Source organism: Phoca vitulina, unplaced genomic scaffold, assembly GCF_004348235.1.
Source record: "Phoca vitulina isolate PV1807 unplaced genomic scaffold, GSC_HSeal_1.0 scaffold14, whole genome shotgun sequence".
NCBI classification, from domain to species: domain Eukaryota; kingdom Metazoa; phylum Chordata; class Mammalia; order Carnivora; family Phocidae; genus Phoca; species Phoca vitulina.
This window is the reverse complement of record NW_022589717.1, coordinates 24,092,896-24,119,036: the sequence shown is the minus strand read 5'-3', so window position 1 is coordinate 24,119,036 and position 26,141 is coordinate 24,092,896. Positions and strand designations below refer to the sequence as shown.

Sequence of the window (26,141 nt, the reverse complement as noted above, 5' to 3'; positions counted from 1 at the left end):
GAGAGGAAGCCTCCCTGAAGGGTTGGAGAAGACACAAAAAGGACAGAAAATGAGATGAAGGGGGGAGGTGAAGACAAGGCTTCCCTATGGCTGCTATCTTCTAATTTCTAGGTGTGTGCCAAATTTCACAGAAATTTGTTAAAAAACTGTTTAAGATGATTAATTTTCTGAACCTCAGACAAATCACTCATGGTGTGTTGTTGTACACTAAGCCACAAATCAAACTTAAAGGGCTCCCAGCAAAATGTGTTCATCAACTTTTCCTAAAAAGCAATCATGGAACCAACAGCCAAGTAATTTAAAATACCAAGTAGTTGTCTATGGGCAACCTTGAACTGTTTGCACAATTTAAAGGAAGCAAGTTATTTCACTGACAAGCATACAAATGGTTACCAGTGAGCGCACACAGCGTCTAGGGATGACATGCAGCACAAGGCTGTAAATGAGAGTGGGAGTCTACTGCCTAATGGATTGCAAGCAACTAGCATCAAGTCTGGGTAGGCATGAAGCTGCTGCCCAAAAGCAGCTCTGGGCAGCAACCGGGAAAGATGGGTCAGGACTTACTATTCAGGATAAACTAAGCCAAGCTTCTCATCAGATGGGACAGAAGGATCTACTGCCCTTCTGGCCCGCCAGAGCACAGCGTGAGTTGTACCTTGGGATACCAACATTCCCAACCACACAGAGATATTCTATGATGCTGCCATCTTGGAGGTGGGGATGTGCTGGCAGGAAAGGGGGCGGCCCTTTTCATTTGCAATCTATGGAGGAAGCAGATAGCAATGGCTGGTATTTCTTAAAAGAGATTTTCTTTTATGGCAGGGAACCTAAAAGGATTACTTGTCAAGAACCTGCTCTATCATTTACAATTGAAGAAAATCTGTTTAGAGAAAGCCACTTTATTGAAGAAAAAAAAAAAAAAAATGACTTCGAAACATCTGAAATACCTTGACCTATGATGTAATGTCCTCCAAGGAGACTGAGCTAGCAATTCTTCACTGGCAATGAAGTCACCCATCACCTTCCTGAGTGTACAGGTAAGTAATAGCTCCAGATTGATTGACTGCAATGAATAATCCCCACAAGTCATAAACATCAGCAGAAACCCAAGAAATCCAATTCGGCTGTATTGTTTTCTACCTGTCAGAGGCCACAGCTGTGTTTACACATTGCCTCCATCTGAATCTCGGCTGCTGTAGGTTTTCCTCTGCAAATTTGCTTTCCCGTGGCTAGGGTCATGGCATTTCTGTATGGCAGACCTACTGGGGTCCTATGTGATCCACATACATTTGTCCGTGTTTCAGGACACAAGATAAGGCAAGTGTAAGTTTTGGAATGAAGAATCACTACCCTGGTTTAAAACCAGGCAGCCCAGGTACTGCCTCCTTTTTTAAAGCCCTAGCTAAAGTTTTAATGACCCCACAGCAATTTTGGTTTCATTAAAAGGAATCTTTTTTTTTTTTTAAAGATTTTATTTATTTGACACAGAGAGAGAGACAGCTAGAGAGGGAATACAAGCAGGGGGAGCAGGAGAGGGAGAAGCAGGCTCCTGGCTGAGCAGGGGGCCCGATGCGGGGCTCGATCCCAGGACCCTGGGATCGTGACTGGAGCCGAAGGCAGACGCTTAACCGCTGAGCCACCCAGGTGCCCCTCATTAAAAGGAATCTTAATCAGTATTTACACAGAGCCTACTATATTCAATACTGTACAGCTTGTGTGCAGAGGTCATGGATTAAAAAAAGAAGAAACAAAAACACCACACAATGAAAACCACATTTACAAATGCTAAGGAAACAAAGAAAAATGCTATAAAGAGAAAATGGTAAGATTCTGTGAAATTCCTGGAGGAAGACTCGTTAATCTTTATAAGGAAGATGGACCAGAAACAAAGCACAGTTGCTTAACAGACATTCAATGATATATAGAAAGAAATGAGATTTCTAAGAGGAAGGCATTTTTATAAATACATAATATTTTATTTCCCATTTTAAGAACTATGTCAAGATCACTAAAAAGTTCAAAGAGTTATAAAACTCAATTTCTATCATCAATAATTTTATACTCTATCTTGGAGTGAGGGAAAGACAGTGTTATGGACTGAATGCTTGTGTCCCTTCAAAATTTTTATGTTGAAACCCTACGCAACCCCCTGCACCCCCCCCCCCACTGTGTCCTATTAGGAAGTGGGGCCTTTGGAAAGTAATTAGGATTCAGTGATGTCATGAGAGTAGAATCCTCATGAATGGAATTAGGTGTCCTTATAAGAGTCACAAAGCCAGCACTCCACAAATCAGAAGCAGGCTCTCACCAGAACCTGGCATGAGGGCACCCTAATCTTGGAAATCTAACCTCCAGAAGTTTTGAAGTTCACATGGCGAGTGGGTTCTAAAGTGTTAGGTCTAAGGACCTCTGTTCTCTAATGGACCTGTGGGAAATAAATTTCTGTCATTTATACGCCACTCAAAGTATTTTTGTTATCACAGCCTGAATGGACTAAAATACACAAATAGGCAGACAGGCAGATAGAGACTTTGATATGAATATACAGATACACATACACATACACCACTTAAATATCAACTAACACTAAAAGGTAAATATTACCCAATACTAGAAGGCAATATTTTCCCCATGTCCAGCATCAGGTATAGACAGAAAGATACTGAGAATCTTCCTATAGACTACAGCACTAGAGAAAGCTTCCTGAAAGTCGAAACTAAATTAGACCCTAAAGATAGGTCAGATCGCCTTGAGCAAAGAAAGGGGGAAATATTTCAAGCAGAGTGAATCAAAGTATGGGCGAGCCACTCAAGGGGACTTCAAGACAGCAAACACACCATCCCAGAAGAGTTTAAAAAAAAAAAAAAAAGCAAGAAGAGATATCACTCATCCTAATTATAATACTCCTCAGGGAAGCTGTTTACAATCCACCCATGCCTGGTACCAGGGGGATGAGAAGGGCATTCTGTTAGAAATGCATACTTGGAGCCCGCCCCTTGAGCCTCAGGGTCACTCTGGGGTGGGGCCCAGCAGTGGGGGCTTCACAAGCCCTCCAGGTGATCTTGCTGAGTGCTCAAGCTTGAGACACATTTCCTCACTTCATGATAAATCTGAACTGAAATATGCTTACAAGTAAACCCTTCAAAAGATACAAAAGAAACACTCTCTATAATTAAGAGAAATATCCATTCATTTTATCCATTGCACAGGAAAAAAAAAAACCCAAATTCTTGAAGTAGGAGAAAGTCTACCTTATAATACAAATCTCCTTTCCAGACTTGCTTCAACTACTTATTTTCTCTTCTCCCTTTTTGGCCTCTCTGTGTTGGAGTGCTTTCCATGACATTTTAAAATTTGTATGAATAGGAAGCTGGGGAATTCACTCCTCGTTTGATTTATGACCAAAAATATCAAGCCCTTCATGTTTCAGGCATGAACGTGCTATGAATTGAGCATTGGCTATATCATGGCTCATAATGTCACTTTCCTACAGAACCACTCTGGAAGAAGTAGGACTAACCAAGCGGCTCTCCACTATGATACACGCTTACTGAAAGAAATAATTAGAAATCTGGTTTTTGCTTTAACGCACACACATGTGCCCACATGCACCCATGCAAATTCCACCCCCCAAGGGCCCAGGATTAGATTCTTGGTTCCTATGTAACCATTGTCACTGGTGCTTGGAGTACTAAAGTGAAAAGAGAATTTTTAATCTAGAAGAAGAATAATAAAAATGACAAGCATGTTTGAGTAATATGCAATTTAAGTCTATAATACACAGTCTCTGGTATATGAATATACATATATTACAATCTTGGGGAAAAAGATCTCATCTGGAGAATGTTTCCATCCTTTGAGTTTCACTTGCAGTTTCAGTTAGATTTTCAGTCTTTAGGTCACCCCCAAATTTTAGCATACCAAAATTCTCCCAGCCTCTTTTAATACTTAATTAAGTTCATAATGATTTCATGTGGATCCAGCAGTAACTATAAAAAGCCAAGTAATGTGAGGGACACTTTCCAATTCCATTTAAAGTCCCAAGAATGCCCAGCTAGGGTTGGATGACATCATTATCTGTGACTTATTTTAGGCAACTTTGATTTAAAAAAAAATTTTTCTTTTAACTTTGAAGACAAGATGCCCAAATACTCTCAGGCTGAATTATAAATGTATTTTTGGATGTAATGTGATTGACTAATCAAGTAATGGCATGTAATTAATAGTAGGGGTTTTTTTGTTTTTTTTTTTTTTTTTTTGGTTCTCCAAGCATTTATTTGAAATTTGATGTTCTTTCGATGTCCCAAACCACCACCAATCTGCACTTATTCCACAGCTTGGTCAGCGCAGAAAGACAAACCATGTAGTCAGACCAGGTCCATGATATTGTTTGTATTAGTATTATTTGTTCTGACATACCTGAGCTGATCTGCACATGCCTGTCACTAAACCCAACCGAGAAGATAAAATCAGATATTTCATCCATCAATTGTCAAGTATGTAAGGTGTTATGGAGAAGGCAGAGAACACTAGCATAAAGCTCTTGAAAATTCAAACAACTAAAATATCATTCTACAGATAGTTCCAATAGTCTATGGATCACAATGCACGCATTCTCCTATGTCTAAAAGTTTGCCTTACTACTGAGAAAACATCCTGAGTATCTGAGTAGGACAATAACAAATTTCCTTCATGCAATCCAAAACTGCCACAAATTAAACTCAAAATAGATATGAAATAGCACCATCCACCTTTCCACACTGGGAACAGAGACGCTTTCAAGGAAGGCCTCCTTATGGGCCATCCTCCCTTAAGCAGTCCCACTGATTAGAGAACAGAAGTACATAGACCTAACACTTTAGAACCCACTTGCCATGTGAACTTCAAAATGAAGGTCATGGCCCTCTTTTCCTCAGCACCAAACAGAAGCACCGCTACTTACACAGGGGATGCCCAGTCCCCAAAGCTGCCCCCATCAGCAAGAAGGTGGTTTTTGTCTGGTCCAGGAGGCCCGTGGACAGCTGCAGTCGTGGGAGATGGAGAGGACAGTGAATCTAGATTCCCGGTAGGGGTGTCCTCCTTAGGAAGGTTAGCACTGTCACCTAGGGAGGAAAAAAAAGCATGAACTTCCAAACACATACTCAAAAGGGAAAAAACAGGGGCGCCTGGGTGGCTCAGTCGTTAAGCGTCTGCCTTTGGCTCAGGTCATGATCCCAGGGTCCTGGGATCGAGCCCCATGTTGGGCTCTCTGCTCAGCAGGTAGCCTGCTTCTCCCTCTCCCACTCACCCTGCCTGTGTTCCCTCTCTCGCTGTGTCCCTCTCTGTCAAATAAATAAATAAAATCTTTAAAAAAAAAAAAAGGAAAAAAAACAACTCCACTAATAATTATGTGGCATCATTTGATTACTCAAATCAAATGAAAACCAAAATCATACTTACAATTCACCCTGAGATTATTTGGGTGTCTTCTCTTTAAAGCTTTTGTTTTGTTTTGAACCAAAGACACTTAAACTAAATCACAGATAATACACAGTGAGGGGTATTTTCCCCACAAGAAAACACAATAATCAAAATCAGATCCAATGGAAGATGAGAGCCTTAATGGCGGCCACAATGACTTCCTAATCTCTAAGGTGCACAGTTATAAATCAGTGATAACCTCAAGAATAATTCAGAGCAGTACACCAGCCCCAACGTGGCCAACCTCTCCCTTTCTAGTCACCTAATGTTTCTTTAAGACATTGCCAGTCACCACTTCGTGTGTAATAAAGTCAACAACTCTAAAGGGATCTTGTCTTCTGAGCTGGGGTCTTGGATTACAACTTAATAGTCCAATTTATTAAAATCTCAGACATAGAGAAACTTCCATTTCCCTGTGAACATTAGGGAGGATATTATAGAAGAATCAGGCGCCTGCAGTGACTGCGGGGAGGACTTTAAACCAAAACTAAAAAGCATTTTGTAAATGGGTTACATGATTTATCATTCACAGAGGACCATTTTATGGAATACGTTTAGTATCATTTGTACATATTACGAGCTGTGGTGGAAAAAATGGAGAAGATGGAAAAGAGAGCTCACAAGAGCAGCTGTTTTCCTCAACTGGTCTCCTTATCTTCCTGGTACTCCCACCTACCATAATGTACCAGAACAGCACCCATCAGAGCTGTGACCCTCCGGCCACATTCACAGTCCCCATCAAAATATTAACTGTTCCAGGATGCCTTGCAGAGGTAGCAATATTCTATCAAGAGGCACTGGTTTGACCTTGATTTTACAGATGATGGGTCACAATAGTAGATCAAGAAACTGCCACAGAAGTAGAAGATACACAACGTGGAGGACCATACCCCAGCCACAAACAGCTTCTAGCTGATTAAACCTTCATTTTTCCTTAGTCCATTAGTCCCAGGTCTACAAAGAGAGTATGCATGAATGCCAGGAATAGCAAGGAACTTGCTCTCAGAACACCATCTCAAATGGATTTCCAATTCTACTAACAATGAAGCACAAGAGAAATTCTGGGCTCTGATTAAGCTAGATCCCAAGATGCTAACCTTGAAAATTGATTGTATGAGATAATTCTTATTTAACTCTGACCCAGCTTACAACTCAGGCTAAGAGAGAGAATCTTAGAAATGGAGATCTAGAAAAGTTGAATTCAAGGAGTAGGTGGTGATGGCCGGAAAAAGGAATTCTTTATGGGGGTAGTTAGGAGGAACTACCAGGATGATCATGGGCAGAAGATTCTGGTAAACGAGAGTTTTCTGAGCTTTTTCTTTCCTTAAGTGTGTTGTCATCGGGGAAGGTGAGAGAGAAACTGCAACAAGAGATGAATGCAACCTCTGTGGGCAGGTCTTCTCCCTGGTCTCAGTGTCCCTGTAAAGGCTTGCTCAGTGCCCATTTGCAAATGTGCAGTCTAGAATACTATATGATTCCTCTTTTGGTGAAGTCACTTTTTCCATAGCCCTTCACCACAAAATGTTTAGCTAACTGGAGTAACTCAGCCCCAAATACATGGGCCAGACTTCAGACAAATAAACCATAACCCACTGATAGGCCACTATGATTTCCTTTTGATTTATTTTCTTTCTGGGCTACAGTCCACTTTGAAACTAAGGCTACTTCTCCTGTGTCTGGATAGTTCAAATCCATCCAGTTCTGTTCTGTGAATATGCCCAAGAATGAGGGGCTGGAGCTCTAGCTTCCCCAGGAACTCCTGAACAGGTACCTACACAATAGCTGCCAAATCGGGGCTTGGCTAGAAGTAGCAAAATACGATCAGCTCTGAGGCAGAGCAGGATCACCTCAACAGTGAGTCAGACGGAGGCAGCTTCCCAGCCGCGAGGCTGGATCCTGGCCCTCTGCTCTCTGGGCCTCATGCCCTGTCTCTAGGGCAGGGCATGACATAGCAAAAACAGCAAATGAGAGTCTGGGACCAGTTATTCCCTGACTCATTCCTACAAGGAGAAGCCTTTCAATGAGAAGCAACTTTGGGGAAGTGGAAAGCAAGGGTCTAATGTTACTTCCAAAAGATGCCTGAAATGTTTTTACAACCAGACACACTAGCTCATCCACAATGCCTCAGATCCTTTTCCCCAGCAGACCGACACAGCACAAACGGCCATTCAACATATTAAATGCATTCTATTACAAGAATTTCTCTCTCCCGTCCTGCCCAACAGTAGCGATCTGAACCCTCGAGTGAAAAGAATGTTGGTAGAAGGGAATATGTTTACACAAACTGATCAAATGAAGAGATACCTCACCCTACTTTCTGTGCGCACAGATTTCCTTTCTCCTTCACTGTTCCAGAATGAGCTTATCTACTTGAGCATCACTGAATTCGAGAAAGCGGGCACAGAACATCTCAGGCACATAAACATTAAGTACTTATAACCATTTCTGAAACTTTAGTTCCCCCAAATCAAACCAGGACTTTTTAACTAGTGTGAAAATAATAAAACTTTTTCCAAAAAAAACCCTCTACATCCGAATGATTTCTGGGCTAAAGCTTTTAAAGCCTATAAACTGATTTGTACTTGAGAATTAAAGTCGGATACTCTCATCGTTTCTCACCTTCCATTTCTTCTGAGTGTCACACAACCTCTTCCGTAGGTGCTACCCTTTAACAGGCACCCACAGACAGACAAATCACCTGTGAGTAACAAGGCTGTTCCGGTAAGTGAGCAGAAATAGTGCTGAAGGACTTTCATTATGAACAGACTCCCAGAGAAGAAACTCACTAGAAATAGAACTACCACCACCTAGAAGAGAAAATGAGTTCTTCACAGCGTCCAGCTTCATTCCCACCTTCTCCACAAAGCACTTGCCAGCTACCTGTTCCGCCTCTTCTCTCCTTTCTCACAACGAGATGCAGCAAGCAAGTTTGCATTCACTATCCTCTAATGGTTTCATGACCTGGTTTTAATTCCTCATTTCCATTATGCATTTTTTGAGGGTGGAGACCAGGCCTCAGTCTCGGTAATCCTTAGAGGACATAATGCAGGGCCAGGCAAACCAGGAATCTTCAGGAAATACTGTGGGCTCACTGCCACATGAAATATTATGAATACGGAAAGCCAGTGCCTCTAGGAACGGAGGAGGAGAAAAAAAAATCTATAAGCCTCAAAGTATGGTTACAAAATCTGCACACAGCTTCCGATTATCATCTTCTCCCCTTTGAAGCCACAAATATCTTTCACCTTCTTTATTCAATCAACAAGTGTTTCCTAGGGTGCCTGGGTGGCTCAGTCATTAAGCGTCTGCCTTCGGCTCAGGTCATGGTCCCAGGGTCCTGGGATCGAGCCCCACGTCGGGCTCCCTGCTCAGCAGGAAGCCTGCTTCTCCCTCTCCCACTCCCCCTGCTTGTGTTCCTGCTCTCGCTATCTCTCTCTCTGTCAAATAAATAAATAGAATCTTTAAAAAAAAAAAAAAAAAAAAAACCAAGTGTTTCCTAAACCTCTACTTACGTACAAGGCACATCACGGCTGCTGAGTTATAAAGGTGAAGAATCAGTCCCTAACCCAAAGGTGCTCACAGTACAGTGCCGAGGACAGTAAAGACAAACACAGCAGAAGGTGGTGTCAGCCATACTATGATTTTATCAAGCAGCTTTGAGATCCAGAGAAAGAAGTTTCCAAACCTGCCAGTGGTGGAGGGAGAAAGACATGGGAGTCAGGCAACAGGAAAAGGAAGAAATTACTGCCAAACTTGCAAGGGAAGAACCCCTGACAGAGCAAACATCATGGCTGAAAGCATAGAAACAAGAGAGAATGTGGCAGTTTCCAGAGCCATGGATGGTTGGATTTGGCTGGAGAATAAGTGCAAAGGTGGAGAGTAAGAATACAAAGTGGGGTGATATATGAAACATTAAGGTACCTGACTTTGTTCCATAGGCATTGGGAAGTTATTGCAGGGGTGAAGTACTAAAGTGACAAGATCCAGAGAATGGATTCAAGAGATATTCAGTAGCACAGTCACTAGAATTCTGTGAATAAAGGTGAAGGGTGGAAGAGGAACCTAACATGACCCTCAAGTTCTTGGCTTAGGCAACAAGGCGAATGGTAGAATTATTAACTGAAATAGGGAGCAAAAAGCAAGAACAAATTGGGTGTGAGAGATAATAAGACCAGTTGTAGACATCTTGGGCTACAGGTGTCAATAAAAAATCCAGGTGAAAATACCCAGAGGAGAGCTGGTTATACAACCCCTGAGCTCAGGAAAGAGGTTGGGGACAGCTGTTTTGAGTTGAGTGTCACATAGGTAGAACTGAAGTCACGGCACTGGATGGAGGACACAAAGGAAGCGATGTAGAAATGTAAGAGAACCTTGGAGAAGCCTCAGATGCAAGGAGCAGGCTTCTCCTTAAAACAAGATTATTGGCAGTGGTGGCGCTGGCGGTGACTGTTGCTGTCGTCATGACGATAAATACGAAGTGTGATTTTGCAAATATTTAGGATTCCCTCACAGGCATATGTTTTCATAAAAAGTGGGCAAAAAAGCATGCAAGAGGACATGCCTTTCATGATGGCTACTACATTTCACTATTTAGTCTGATTTTTTTTTTTTATGACCCTGAGGACATGAACAGTGTTTTACTTTCATGATAGACTGAAACTTCAAAGACTGGCAGAAAATTAGAGCAAGAAGAAGAAACAAGAACTTGATAACTGTACCATATCTAACAATGCAGAGAACGTTCATCTTGTTAATTTGTTTTCTTTTTTTTTATTATGTTATGTTAATCACCATACATTACATCATTAGTTTTTGATGTAGTGTTCCATGATTCATTGTTTGCATATAACACAGTGCTCCATGCAGTACGTGCCCTCTTTAATACCCATCACAGGCTAATAGACGGATAGACTTTTACGCTAGTAGTTGAACTTTCTTGTTCTGATGATGACAAATGATTCTCCCTACTCATCTCTGGTCATTTCATGTAAGTAGAAGTGCTTCTGCATTGTTGGAGGGAACAAGGCTTTGAGTTTCCCCTTCCATTTCATTCAATTCCTTCTTGTCTTCCTCTCAAATATACTTCCTAACTGTTAAGAAGTCAGGGATAGTTCCCTTTGAATCTCTTCCCTGCTGTTTTCCACGTTAGCCTAAAATGTGTGCATCCATTAAGGAACCACAGAAGTTTAAGGTTATTCCTCAGAAATGAATTGTCTCCACAGCAACAAGAATATTCCATGTTTTTCTCTCTTAAACATCCTGCTTTATGTATTAGAAGTAAGGAAGAAAAGGAAAGTGGGACAGAAAAAAAGGAAAGAAAAAAGCATAGAAAGAAAAGATCCAGTGTACTATCTGAACTTCATTCTAGTGAGCCTCACAGTTGTGCATCTGGGCTCATTGGAAGGCAACCGCAGACCACACCTACATCTCCACTGACACACACGTACACCCCATGTCAGGTTGGGAAAATCGTAGGTACTTCTAAATATCAAACAGTTCATCACTAGGACCAAAGAAGCATTTACTGAGAACAAAGTAACTGCACTTATAACACCACGGCAACACTCTTTACAATAAAGGCTGGTCAGGAAATTTCCACTCAAGAGGGCAATGAAATTTTAAGTGGAAACCCACCCTTCCCTCCCACATATGCTGTCACCACCACCAACAACAAAATGATAAAATAATATTTTTAAAATAAATAAAAAGCTATAACTGCACTCCACATTTTGTTAAACCTATCTGTGAAACAGAAGGGGAACATAGTTTCAGAGGTCAGTGGGAGCATAAACCAAAGGACTACTGGCTCTAGGACCTATGGAAACCAGCAGAACCAGACAGACATTTAAATCCTGTGATGTCCCAAGTACCTATAATCCACCAGGCATGGGGCAAGGGGCTAGAACCAGGCTCTCCATGAGGAACTGGGGGTTGGGAGAGGCTCTCCACACTAAATGGAAGCCCAAAATCTATGACTGAGTTCCCCACTTGCCTGGGAAACTAGATGTGACATGCCTACCCCTCCCATCCCCAGGATGTGATTTATGAGCAGGAATAAGACCTGGTTGTGAACCAAAGCATTTAGGTTGAGGCAAGAGCCAGAGAGGGAGTAGAAAAGAGAAAGAGAGAGAAGGAGGTTCCAACTCATCACAACCATAAGTACACACACAAAATCCTCCTTTATGAGAGAATTATACAATTTCTAGAACACAAAGAAAACTAAGACAGCAAACTCAACAAATACAAAAATATTTAGAGCTTTGTAATATAGAATGAAAGTGAAATTGCCAACATCCAGGCCCCAAAAGAAGAAATAAATTGAGAGGAAGGGGTACTTAAAGAAACAACAACTAATTCCTCAAAATTAAAGGAACTTCAGAGACCTCAATCCAAAGAACTCCAAGTGCCAAACAGGGGAATAAAAGAAATACTGCACAATGGAAAGACATTTCATACTCATGGATTGGAAGAACAAGTATTGTTAAAATGTCTACACTTATCCAAACCAATCTACAGATTCAATGCAATCCCTATCAAAATACCAACAGCAGTTTTCACAGATCTAGAACAAACAATCCTAAAATTTGTATGGAACCACAAAAGACCCCAAATAGACAAAGCAGTCTTGAAAAAGAAAAGCAAACTGGAGGCATCACAATTCCAGACTCCAAGTTATATTACAAAGCTGTAATAATCAAAAAGTATGGTACTAGCACAGAAATAGGCACACAGATCAATGGAATAATATAGAAAACCCAGAAATAAACCCAGTTATATGGTCAATTAATCTTCAACAAAGCAGGAAAGACTATCCAAAGGGCAAAAGATAGTCTTTTCAACAAATGGTGCTGGAAAAATTAAACAGCAACATGCAAAAGAAAGAAACTGGACCATTTTCTTATACCATACACAAAAATAAATTCAAAATGGATTAAAGACCTAAATATGAGACCTGAAAACATAAAAATCCTAAAAGAAAACATAGGCAGTAACTTTTTTGACATTGGCCAAAGCAACTTTTTTCTAAGTATGTCTCCTGAGGCAAGGAAAGCAAAAGCAAATATAAATTATTGGGACTACATCAAAATAAAAACATTCTGCACAGTCAAGGAAACAACAAAACTAAAAGGCACCCTGTGGAATGGGAGAAGATATTTGCAAATGACACATCCAATAAAGGGTTAGTATCCAAAATATATAAAGAACTTATAAAATTCAACACCCCGAAAACAAATAATCCAATTAAAAATGAGTGGAAAATATGAAACAGATATTTCTCCAAAGAAGACAACCAGATGTCCAACAGACACAAAAAAAGATGTTCATCATCACTTATCATCAGGGAAATGCAAATCAAAAGTACAATGAGATATCACCTCACACCTATCAGAATGGCTAAAATCAACAACACAAAAAACAACAGGTGTTAGTGAGGATGTGGAGAAAGGGGAACCCTCCTGCACTGTTGGTGAGAATGCAAACTGGTGCAGCCACTGTGGAAAACAGTACGGAGTTTCCTCAAAAAATTAAAAATAGAACTACCCTATGATCCAGTAATCACACTATTTACCCAAAGAATACAAAAACACTAATTCAAAGAGATACATGCACCTCCATGTTTATAGTAACATTATTTACAATAGCCAAGATATGGAAGCAGCCCAAGTGTCCATCAACTGATGAATGGATAAAGAGGTTTTATATATATATATATGGAATATATATATATGGAATATATATAATATATATGGAATATATATATATGAATATTATTCAGCCACAAAAAAAGAATATAAAAAGAATAAAATCTTGCCATTTGCAACAACATGGATGGAGCTAGACAGTATAATACTAAGTGAAAAAACCAGTCAGAGAAAGACAAATACCATATGATTTCACTCATATGTGGAATTTAAGAAACAAAACATATGAGCAAAGGTTAAAAAAAAGGGTGGGGGGAGACAAACCAAGAAACAGACTCTTAACTATAGCGAACAAACTGATGGTTACCAGAGAGGAGGGGTGGGGAGATGGATGAAATTGGTGATGGGGATTAAGGAGTACACCTGTTATGATGAGCACTGGGTGACATACGGGATTATTGAATCACTGTATTGTACACCTGAAAGTAAAATAACACTGTATGGTAACTGGAATTAAAATTAAAATTTAAAAATAATAAGAAAGAAAGAAAGAAAAGAAAAGATTGCATATAAAATACATTATTGCAAAATTTGAGAATATCAAATACAAAGAAAAAAACAAAAAGCTTCCTGATATAAAAAGCAGATCATACAAAAAAAGAACCAGACTGACATCAAAGTTCTCAACAGCAACTCTGAATGCACAATAATGAAGTAATGTTTTTAAAGTATTAAAGAATTTTGAGCAAAGAATTATATATTCAAAATGCCAAACTGCCATTCAAATGTGAGACCATAATAAATGTATTATTAGACATAAAAATACACAAGGTTTGCCACACAAAGAACTACATTGATGAACACTCTTAAAGAAAATAGTTAAGTGTTTAAATAAAAGAAATAATACGGGATGTTCAACAAACTTGATAATGCGTACTGTTACCTTCTAAAAACTCTAGGACAAAAGGTAAAAACATAATTAAAATGATCCAGAACTAAAATTCTGGAAAATATCAACATGGTAGGGCAGGGGAGCCCAGAGGCAGAGGAGAGTGCATTAAATTATTTGTCTTATTATAAGGGGTGGGGAGAGAAACACATATAATTAAGTTTAAGAAATCAAGAGATACATGAGATTATATATCCCAAAATAAGAGCAAACACCTTAGGAACAAAAACAATATTGAAAACAAAAGAACATTTGCTTTTTTGAAGAAAAAGCAAGCAAGAAAAAACATCAAAGTTTATTAAATAAAAATTATAAAATGACAGAAGTCCTAACATAATGGTAAATACAATAACATAAGTGGATTAAACTGAACAGTTAAAAGGCAGTGACTTTCCAAATGTATTTTTTAAATCCTACAATATGTTGACTACAAAAAAAAAGCTTAAAAAAAGGCTGAAAGTAAAAAAATAACAGATGTAGTAGGTAAATATTAAGATAATGATCTCAATAAAGTGAGAGACAAAGAGAGTCATTTTATATTGATAAAGGGACAAGATGATATAACAAGAAGATAAGCACCTAAGATACAGCCTCAAGCAACAAGTGAAACTGTAAGGAAAAACAGAAAAATCAACAATTGTAATTGGAGATTTTAACACACTCCTCTCAGATGCTATCAGGCAGGCCAAAAAAAAAAAAAAAAAAATAGAGATATCTGTAGTCAACAATACAAAAGTGATCTATTTCACACACACATTCTGCAATACATGGGATACATACTCTTTAAAAACACATAGAACAACAACAGCAAAGCAGAATCAGATCCATAAATACAGAGAACAAACCGGATGGTTGCCAGAAGGGAATAGGGTAAGAGGATGGGCAAAATGGGCGAAGGGGTGTGGGGGGTTCAGGCTTCCAGTTATGGAATGAATAAATCATAGGGATGAAAGGTACAGCATGGAGAATATAGTCAATGATATTGTAATAACATGGTATGGTGACAGCTGGTAGCTCCACTTGTAGTAAGCAGAGCCTAATGCAGAGACCTGTCGAATTACTAAGCCGTACACTGTGTGTCAATGACACTTTAACAAAAAAAGAAACAGAATATTTTTGAAGCAAGATTAAGGTCTTAAATACCAAAGATTGACTATTATACATACTGTCTCCTCAGATCAAAATTGCAAACTATTTATAGCTTCATAAACAAAAGTACAGATTTTACAATTTTCATATGCTGGTAAACTAAATATGGTTAAAAAGAAAATCATAATGGAAATTTTAAAAGATTTAGAATTCAATGATAATAAAAACATTTCATAACAAAATCCATGAAACACAGCAAAAAAAAAAAAAAATGCCAAAGAGAACTTTATAGCTCTAAAATATTTATTGGAAAACAAAAAAAGGTTCAGAACATTTTTATGCCATATTTAAATAGACAATTTTCCAAAATACTGATAGTCAAATGAGAGTCATCATGGCTGTTTAAATGATCAAATTAAATTTAGTTACGGTAAACTCTCAATAAAACTAGAATTTACTGAAATACATTTGATGTATTTTTTTTATTTTAGTGCATGACTCAAGGAGAATTACTTGTATATTATAATTAATAAACACAAGCTATACCATAAGGTAAGAAGTTAATATTCTTAACTATTATTGTTAATATTTATTGGCATTAAGACTTTCTGGGGGGAAAAAAGTCTCCAAAATCACATTTTTTCCATGAGAAAATGTGAATTGACAAATAAAAACTCACCCTAGGTACAGAGAAATAGGTCTCAAGACTAAACATGATCTATTACACTTTTGAAGGGTGATTTCAACCAAAATTAGGTGGACTCTTTCAGCAGCAGGGGGTGAACAAAACTGCTGTGGTTTATACCCTCCCCTTGTGCCTGGATCCATTCTCCTATCATTCTGTATTTTTCATCTTTAAAAATAGGGCTGCCCAATAATAACCACTATGGTCTTGCTGGGAGTATTTTGACTTCTCTGCCCAACTGGTGTGTCTTCTCTAATGATGCTGTACCCAAGGAAGACTCAGGCACCAAACATTTAGGCCTAATGACCGAAGCCGAGAAGGGCTGAGCAGGTGGGAAACAGAGAAAGGATACCCTCAAATATCAACATCTGTCACAGCAGTGGACAGACAACAGCTTTGGGGATGAAGTTGACAGGATGAGGCTGAAAGTGGGGGCGGGGGAGGGGGGAATTATGAAATGCTGCAGTAGGAAGAGAGTTTCATTTGTTTGTTTTGCTAACTTATATAAGCCTGTTCAAAACACCACCTTTGAATGAAGCAGGAAATACTCATGCTGCCCTAGTTTCCACCATGTGGCAGATATTATGACATCAATAAAATCTCTTTCCACCCATAGCCATCTTTCCTCCTAATGTTACCCAGGACCTAATGTACTGAAAAGGAGTGCCCTGGATCAAATACAGTACTCCCAAATTCATTTCCTATAGTTTCTGACATCATTTCTACTTCGCTAAAAGAAAGTCTGAGTCACTGTATTTTACTATGTCAAAAAACAGACAACAAATATGGAAGTGACCTGTATAAATAAAGCTAAATATGTTCAGGAGCTGGTGAGAAGCTTCAGATATATGAAACAGTAGGAAGAAAATACTTTTCCACTGATTTCCATAAAGATAGGAAGGGGACCAACAATGGAATTTTAAGGTGAACAGAGATCAGAGAATTCATTAAGGATCCAGTGCATGGGAATAGTAGCATGCATTAGGCAGGGCTGTTCCCCAAAATGTGTTTAATACAGGTTCAAACTCTGCTACTTGACTTGTGAGAAATGAGACATCCTAGAATTGTCATACTGGATCAGAAAGATAACCCATCTAGGGCAGAATTCTACTTTTAACAAGGACATCCAAGGCCATTCCAGTTGTCCATGGCCTCACACTTTCTATCCGAGTCTTGGATGTACATCAAAATTCCTACTTGCTTTCAGATTACGGGGTGAAATTATTGCAGACAGTGAAACATTCTCGAGCTCCACCTCTGAGTAAGGAGCATGACTCCCAGAACAGCTTACCACTCTCACCTGCTCTAAAGGCAGGATTATGGTGTCATCCAGTGTTTTGTTTTTGCAGCTCTTGTCCTTAACACTAGCATTCCCATAATTACTGACTTACAGGCATGAGGGTGGCCAGATACCCAAATTTACCATGAGACTGAGGAAAACGGGAAAAGGCCACACACTCAGAGAAGAGAAGAGCCTGTCTTGCCTAGGTGGTTTGCCTAACATTGGTTTCATCCAAGTAGCCCACTTTTTGGTTGCTGAAGAAAAGTGAACAGGCTTGTTTCTTCACAATCTACTCAGATGGCTGGCTGGGCCAGAACTTCACGGATTTCTATGACCTTCTCTAACTGGAAGCTGTGATATACAAACAGAAGGACTGATGCACAGCAGAGCAGTCTGTGAGCAGCATGGCTGGGAAGGGTCATGATCAGATTCAGCACCCAATTAACACCTAACGAGCCAAAGAAAACCTGGCACTCCCTTCACATCTTCCCATATGCCAGTCTCCTGCACCCAAAACAGCCAAAGACCGGACATAATTCGCTTTATGAAACACTATCAATAGTGCCATTAAACAGGCAAGATCTATTGAAAGAAAAAGTCTAAAGCAAGACAAAAATTAAAGTTGATATATTTCTCAGGCCACATATTTATTCTTATCCTCTCCTCAAAACTTCGGCCAAAAGAATTACATCATATTATCTTATACATTAGCTTTCCTTAACTGGAAAAGTAGATACACACACACACACACACACACACACACACACACACACACAGAGTTCCTTTCTAAAACTAATTAGAATAATCAAGATAGGTTAGGAAACTCAAAGTTTGACTTTAAAATTGAACTTTTAAAATTGCTAATGTAATTGGATCTCTTTCGTTAAAAAAGCAAATCCAACCCTACCATTCAAAGGGAAGTCTTAACTGTCCATAGAGTAGTAGGTGGTAAATGATTACTGTTAGAGAACAGTCTAGATTCTTTGATCAGAAAATCTTCCCTAAGTCTTACATTAGGGAAAAAGGGGGTGGAGGCCTAAGAAATTAACCCTGCCAAATGCCCATTAAGGAAAGAAAGCTAATTGTGTTTCTCAGCAGTAGGAGGTGCACTGAGACAGGTTATAATTGCCAAGTGGAAGGAAAGGTTCCTAAAGTCCCACTTACCCAATTCTCAGTTCTGCTACAAGTTAAAGCAATGTCATGCTGGGTAGGGGGCAAGATGTCCCAGTTCCTCTGATTTCATTTTGCCCTCATCCAACAAGACAAACGATAATGGGAACCTTAATGAAGCTAAATAACATGCAGATTAATGACAGTCAGTGGCTAAATGAGAATAATTCACTTGGGTAATACAATTTCTTTATCTGAAATCGTGTCTAGGAAAGGTTATCTCAGTAGAATAGCCTCCTACTCCCAATCCCAAAAGCATAACAAAACAAAACTACATATAGATATGCATCTGCCAAAACACTTGTATAGGAGGGAAAAAGGCAATTCCCGAACTATGAATTAATGAGTCATACTAAGGGCATAGAAAGACGTAATGAAGTTGCCATAAAATTATTAAGCAAATTTTATTTTTTATTGCCCAAAGATTTCAAAAGTTAAGTCTGATGTTTGCCCCCAAAATCTACTACACAGCCTGGATATGCCCACCATGTATGCTAGGAGAAGCTGATGAGAGAAGGGGCTGTGTTAATATCACATGACATAAAACATAAAACCCCATTATAACGTTATAGCAGCAGCTAATAGGCATTAGGTTACAACTCCAGGAACCACCTCTACTACTTGCAAAGGTCGATGGAAGTCTGTAGCAATTCAATTATAAAGTGAATAAGACCAGTTCACTTGCAATGTCAATAGAAGTCAAAGCAAATTGCTTTACTCTGTAAAGCCAGAGAGCATTTTTACACCGTCATCACAGTCCTGAAGTATTATTTACAGACTCAGATTTCTGCCTACATAAACAAACAAAAAATATAACAACCATGTACTCTTATCCTTAGGAACTAAAAAGTAATCAGATACTGAATCAAACTGTCTTCCATAAACTTCTGAGGAAGGCTGACACTTTGACAGCTCAGGAAATTTAGATCACTGCTCAGAACACAAAATCCAATCCAGCTGAGACAATGAGGGCTGCTAGACTTCTAGCTATTTACCTGTCTCCTCTCCTCCCCTGCCATTCTTCTTCCCTGAGGAATGTTAATTATCATCAAATACCAGATTAAGACAATAGAAACAAATATGCCTAGGTATTACGCTTGACAAAAATAAAAGACGGAATTACACTTTCTTTGAAAGTATATCTCATATGAAAATATATTTGAAACCCTCTACTTCATACATCAGACCCTCAAAAAAATAAGCTAAAACTCTTGATATTTGCAAAATATTGGGTGGTTTACAGCTATCAACTCATTTGTTCTTGGCAAAAAACCATGTGAAATTTTATTGCCCCAAACTCATGAGGCTTAGAGGAGAATTTACCATGATCATAAAGGACAGAAAGAGCACAAGGATTTAAATCCAGATTACTTTAAATCCAAACTTGACCACAAACAATTCTACCAGTCAATAAAACTCTTTGCTACCTAAGTCTTTCCAGTAATAGTGATCCCCAAAATGCTTGGACAGTGTGGCTCAGAGAGCGGCCAAGGTAGAAGGTGAAAGATATTAAATCAAACAGGAAACCACTAACCAGCAAGAGCTATCCATTCTCAATGTGGCACCAATGAAGTCTGTCCAAGCCAACTCATGCCAGAGGGGCTGCAAACCCTTCTTGCTAGGATCTATTTCATTCTTTCCACTTCGAATCTTAAACTTACATCCAGCACGCCAAATACCAAGCACAGCTTGCATCAGTGTTAAGCCGAAGTTTTGTAACTTAAATACATATATATTTATGTGGCATATGTGTATTCATTTGTATTTATATGTATATGTGTGTATAACAATATTGTGTATAAAAATATGTACATATGCATATAACAAATAATACTTGTGTATAACAAGTAATACGTATGTGTAACAAGTAATATAGGAAAAAGGAACACAGATATGACTAAAGAAGAAAACCATGACTCTCACCCCTTAAAGTATAACCATGGTCGTAACTGATTCATATTCTTCCAGATTGATGTCTATGCTTCCACATTTCTTTACAGTTTTTCCTTTAGAAGTGAGATTATTCTGAAAATTCTGTTTATAGCTTGCTTTATTCACTCAAAAGCATACCACATATATTATCTCTGTGGAAACATTTTTTGTTATCATTGGAAGACTAAAGCCTGTGTGTGTAAAGGTCTTGCATTATCTACTTGGGTTGGGCTCTGGAACACACGGCCCTCTTAGGAGTACATCCGTACAACAGAATGCATAGAATACTATACATCAGTGAAAAACTGGGAAAGAGAGCTCTCTGTAGCAACATGAAAAGCAACAATGAGTATATTATAAATTTTTTTTAATTAGGTACAACTGGCTGTTGGGTCCATAAATAGGTAAGTAAGAGTCTATATTCATATTTGCTTATAAATACATAAAGAATTCTGGAAGGATGAATGAGAAACCACAGGTTAAACCATGGGAAACCGGGGCTCTTCAACCTCACACAAACAGCGCACACACAAACAGCAGTTTCAAATGGTATAACCCTTCCAACAACAGTGGTTAGCAATCCAATTTGGATCTCAACTCTGAAATGATTTAAGAAGCTATAGGTTGAACTACATGAAATTTCTGATAGCTTTCGTATTTTTGACCTAATAAATGAAATTTTTTTTTGAAATTGCCGATATTAGATAATTTTGGAACCAAAAGATGGCACTTTCATATGGCGAGCAGGGGTGGAGGGGCAGAGGGGAGGAGAGAATCTTAAGCAGGCTCCACGCCCAGCACAGAGCATGACACAGGGCCCGATCTCACGACCCTGAGTTGAAACCAAAAGATGGATACTTAACCAACTGAGCCACCTAGGCACCATCCCCCCTTTTCTTTTTTTTGCCGGGGCAGGGGGGAGAGCCCATTTCCGCCACAGAGCACTGTGCCCCAGATTTAAAACCATACATATCTCTGGCTCTTTCTAGCTCTTTCATCTCCTCCATCAAGATCATTACTCTGAATCCAGTACAAGAAAACTAGGTACTTTTTTTTAAATAGAAAAACTAAGAATCATTCCTAAAGTTAAAAAAGAATAAACTGACATACTGCTTGAAATGGACCGAGTCCCTCTGAAAAGACTCTGAGGCCAACAGGCCATGTGTGTTGACTCAGGAGAAGAGGACCTCTGGCTACAGCACTTGTGTTCAGCACGCCAGCCGGGTGCAAAGGGGCCAGACCGTGGGATCGCACTGCTTGGGTTCAGTCCTGGCTTTGCACTAGCCAGCTGTGAGACTTAGGTGTCTTACTGACCCCTGGGCCTCAGCTTCCTGAACCATAAAATGTAATTTCTAGTTCTGAATTCAAGCAGCTCTCGGACGGTTATGAGGGTTATCTATTATCTAACAGACATTGCTAAAAACAGTGTCTGGCATTCAATATGGTATATCTAACTGTTCACCATTATCACCCTCCAAATTCTGTATCTTGTTCTTGCATTAACTATTAAAATGTTTAAGAAAAAGAATACACCTTAAAAATAAGCTAATCAACAAAGACTTAAATAAGCACTATTCTCTTCTGACCTGAAGAGAAAAATAAAATCATGACCATAATCGCATTTGAAGCTCAAAAAGTCATGCTGCTGATTTTAGAGAGCAAATATTAGTATATGCAAAATGCCAGCCCAAGAATTCATTTTAATAGGTTTGAAGATTTTTTTTCATCCAAGGGTGACATTGGACTCCTTCCAGATACTGCGCAGAGGGTACACAGCAATGCCATGGAAAGTGGAATGAGCCCTCAGAGGAAACCAAGCTGCAGAGCTGCTACTCAGAGTTCACAAAAGGCAACTAGAGAGGGCAAGTTATAGGAATATTCTCCACTGTTGACTCAAGCTCACATTCTTTCTTTTTCCTCAACAGCTGGTAGGGATTCAGGAGGTAAAACTGAGCTGTCACAGATTTGTTTTGTTATATTAATTGTAGACAGCACCCTTACTTCGTGGTAACTTTTATCTTGGTCCAAAAGAGTTTTCTGAGTAATAGAAGTTACTTGGAATTGGCCACATTGAGCTAATACCTTCCCCCCTTCAAGATTTCTGCTCATCTTCCTGGCTATCAAAGAAAACATTTCAAATCACTCACTCTTGACAGCCTTAAAAATTCTATTTCATTCAGGATAAACAATACTTTGGTTGGTTTGAAAAGATGTTTCTTAGACAGCCCGGCTACCTCCTACGCTGTAGGAGTTTCAAAAAGGGCTATAAAGAGAATGACAGCTGCTTGAATTCAGAACTAGAAATTAAAATAAAAGCTATTAGAAGTGAAGAAAAAACCCACACCATGGGGAGACAGCTTTAAAGAATTTTTCTCTCTTCTATAAATTCTAGTTACCTGCCATGAACTTATTTTCACCACAGAAGCAGCTATGTATTTTTTTGAAGGCATTAAATAAGCTTTTTCCCTCCAGAGAAAAGGGGAAATGTTCATCCCACACAGAAGCATAGTTAAGATTATATAGGAAGTCATATAAGAAGTTGCCGTGTGCTTTGTCACTAACATTAGGGGTGCTGAGCTTCTGGGAGGCTTCTGGGGAGACGCCAATGCAGAGGAGGCAGCTCGCATGATTTATGGGCACACCACAACTCAATTACAGCCCTGAAATTTCTGGCTGCCTTTTCCAACCCATTGATCTCATCATTGTAAAAGTGAGTTAAGAAATAATCTGTCTACATATACTGTCACTGATTCAAGCCTGGTCTTAGATTTAACTTCACAATACAGTAATTCCATGTCAGGGAATCATAACATTCCTCTGGAGAGATGGCAAGAGGCCTGGCACTCAGGAAGTTATTATCTAGAGCCCATCCATGAAGTGTCATGCCAAAAAAACCGATAAGAATCGTGAGAAGATTGCCAAGCTTGAGCCAAAGATCTGTTTGTGCTCAGTTACTTAGCTTGGTTATAATTCTGTATCAAGCTGATCAGATAGGTCTATAAGAAAATGTCAATAGCTGTAGAATGTCACTGAAAATTCATATCAACAATGGTTTTACGGTGGTTCTTCTTACATTTTGGGGAGGACAGAGCAGTTGCAATTCACTTACAAAAGCATGTTTTCATGAAGGCAATTTCTAAAAATAAAGGCAATTTCATGAAGGCTCTCTTGGGAACCAAGATTAGAGAGAACATAGCAGCCATGACTGTCCGCTACCCACCCTCGGCATCTACTGAAACGAGCGTCTGTTAGTATAGCACTTGCCTCCCATCCTTTACCCTCCCAGCCTGTGAGTGAATGGAGATATAGGTCTGTGAGGTAAAGTAGAGGGGAAAAAATGAGCTCTCTATTGTTCACAGTTATGAAACTATTCTTTCTCTAAGAAGACATAACACTTAGTATTATTTAATATTTTTTTCTTAAAATATTCAGAAAAGTTTAATATTTTCTTAATATTGACTTTTCATAGGCAATATGGAAACGGACTTTCCATATACACTGTTTATACCAATACATTTTACACTATTTTTACCAAACCTATTTTCCAAAGCAGTTACATACAGCAATATGTATTGAAGATGCTAACAAAATGAGATATTTCCTTCCTCTTGATGGAAAGGTGGTCTAGATATTAAAACAAAAAGACCCTCAAGGCAAAATCTAAGACATAAATGCAATGATACATTTATCTATGAGCCTAAAACATGGCTGAAGACCCGTTTCGATTATCGGCCTTCATTCTCCACATCCAGTCAGTTAAGAAGTCCCCTCAATGTGCTTGAACATCTCTCCCAGATTTATCTTCTAGCCCTAGCGTGGGTTCAAGACCACATCAACCTGAGCCTAAACTACTTAACCAGCCTTTGCCATGGACTTTCTGATTCCTACAGACAGATTAAGTCCCATTAAATTTCCTTTAATATTATTTTCTATGTTACAACTCTTCTCCCTTGCTGATAAACAGTAACTTCTCTTATCATTCGAAATATAAGGCACCTTTCTCTGGTTTTAATAATTATACTGAACAGCAGAAGCTAGTATTTGAGTGTTTACTATATGCCAGACACTATATTAAGTATATTAACAACCTAAAACCTTCTCGACCATCCTCAGTAGTAGACATTAAGATAACTCCTATTTTGTAGGTAATAAAACAGACTTAGAGAGGGTAAGCTATTTGCCTACTAGTAGAGTCAGAATACAAATTCCTCAGCCCAGACTTCTAACCACCTGTTCCTTCCTCAGGCTGACCTTGCCAGGGTGGGCAGCATCTCATCAGGTCCGCCCGTCCCTACCCCTCATCCCCGCCCCCTTCTGATCAAGCTAGCCTCCTCTTTACCCCCGTGCCTTGTTCTTGCTCAGCGTTGCTGCCATGCCTTCATTCAAGCTAGTCCCCTCACCTGAAATCATTCCCCATCCAACTCCCAAATGGCTCAGCTCAAGGAAACCAGGAAACCTTCCCTTCCTCCTGCAGCCCTGGAGTTCCCTTCCTGAGGGCCCTCACAGCTGATAGCCCAGCACTGGGCACTTACTGCCATGTTGTTTCATTATTTCACTACGTAGTGACAGAAAGAGAGTAGAACATCAGCTCCTTGAAACAGAAACCCTGTGTGACATGATGCGGAGTTTATAAAACCTCTTCAATAGATATGCAGTATAGGGGCACCTGGGTGGCTCAGTTTGTTAAGTGTCTGCCTTCAGCTCAGGTCATGATCCCAGGGTCCTGGGATCGAGCACCTCACTGGGCTCCCTGCTGAGCAGGGCAGCCTGCTTCTCCCACTCTCTCTGCCTCTCCCCTCCACTCGTGCACACTCTCTCTCTAATAAATAAAATCTTTAAAAAAAATAGATATGCAGTAGAATTCTGATTTTAGTATCCAGTATGAAAAAAATCACTAATAAATGATAGAAGCAGAAAAACTCCAAACTGCCAGGAGCATTCCATATTTTAGGATTAAAAATCTACATTTCAAAAGACCTTATAGTAGCCTACTTTTTTAGTTCTATTCTCTTGCTTATGCCTCATAATTCAATAAGATTTTTTTTTTTTACATACCTAAGGTGGCTCATTTATCTCATCAGGACTATTCTCATTGATGGGGACATTTAAATGTTAGGCAATCATTTAAAAAATCTAACTTGGTATCATTTAGGCTAAAAGGACATCTATATATGACTTCTTTGTCCAATTTTAGAGACTGATCCATGTCACAGTATGTTCTTCCTTTGAACAGAAGGGAAATGTTCATGCTTCACTGTTTATCTATCTCCCTTTCAACAGTTACATTTTCGCTTTTTGCTTATAAGGCTCTGCATCCTTGTCACACTGTAGGACTACAATAACACATGTTCAACAAAATGTGCTGCAGTTAGCACATCCGGGATCCAAGTGTGAAAGTGCCAACCCAACGATACCCAAGTAAGACCTACTCTATAATATTAAATCTTACCAACTGGCTTGCAAGATGATTCTGTTTTCAACTCTCCATAAATCACATTTTTTAAGTTGCCTAAACAAATAAACTGCTATATCATGTACTAAAGAAGATGGGCACAGCATACCTAACTACCCAAGAAGATACAAATAAAATCTTGTCCTGTGAATGACTCGTTCTGTTTAAAATAAGAACTAGCATAAAGAAAGAGAGCTTAGTCAAAATTTAGATGACAGTCATCTCTCTCCCAACTCCCCAAACCTTTAAAATTTTTCTTTTGCCTTGAATGAAAATAACAAAGAATATATCTCATATACCTCACGACCCTTCCTTGTATTTGGGAGAATTACAGCAAAGACAACAGTCTCGGAAGTCAGGCTCTGCACTCAAGCAGGGAATCTGCCTGGGAGTCATTCTCTCCCTCCCTTCTACCCCTCCCCCCTTTCTTTCTCTCTCTCTCTCTCTCTCTCAAAAAAAAAAAGACAACAGTCTCTATA

The 26,141-nt window shown here is 39.2% G+C and overlaps 1 protein-coding gene across 1 annotated transcript in view; it reads right to left on the bottom strand.

Moving 5' to 3' along the window:
- The window catches only part of ARHGAP10 (Rho GTPase activating protein 10), a 314,093-nt gene that overhangs the window by 22,151 nt on the left and 265,801 nt on the right, over positions 1 to 26,141 (bottom strand). The window contains exon 20 of the mRNA XM_032412959.1: positions 4,943 to 5,102. Coding sequence (XP_032268850.1) covers positions 4,943 to 5,102 — 160 coding nt within the window. The remainder of the gene's footprint in view (positions 1 to 4,942; positions 5,103 to 26,141) is intronic.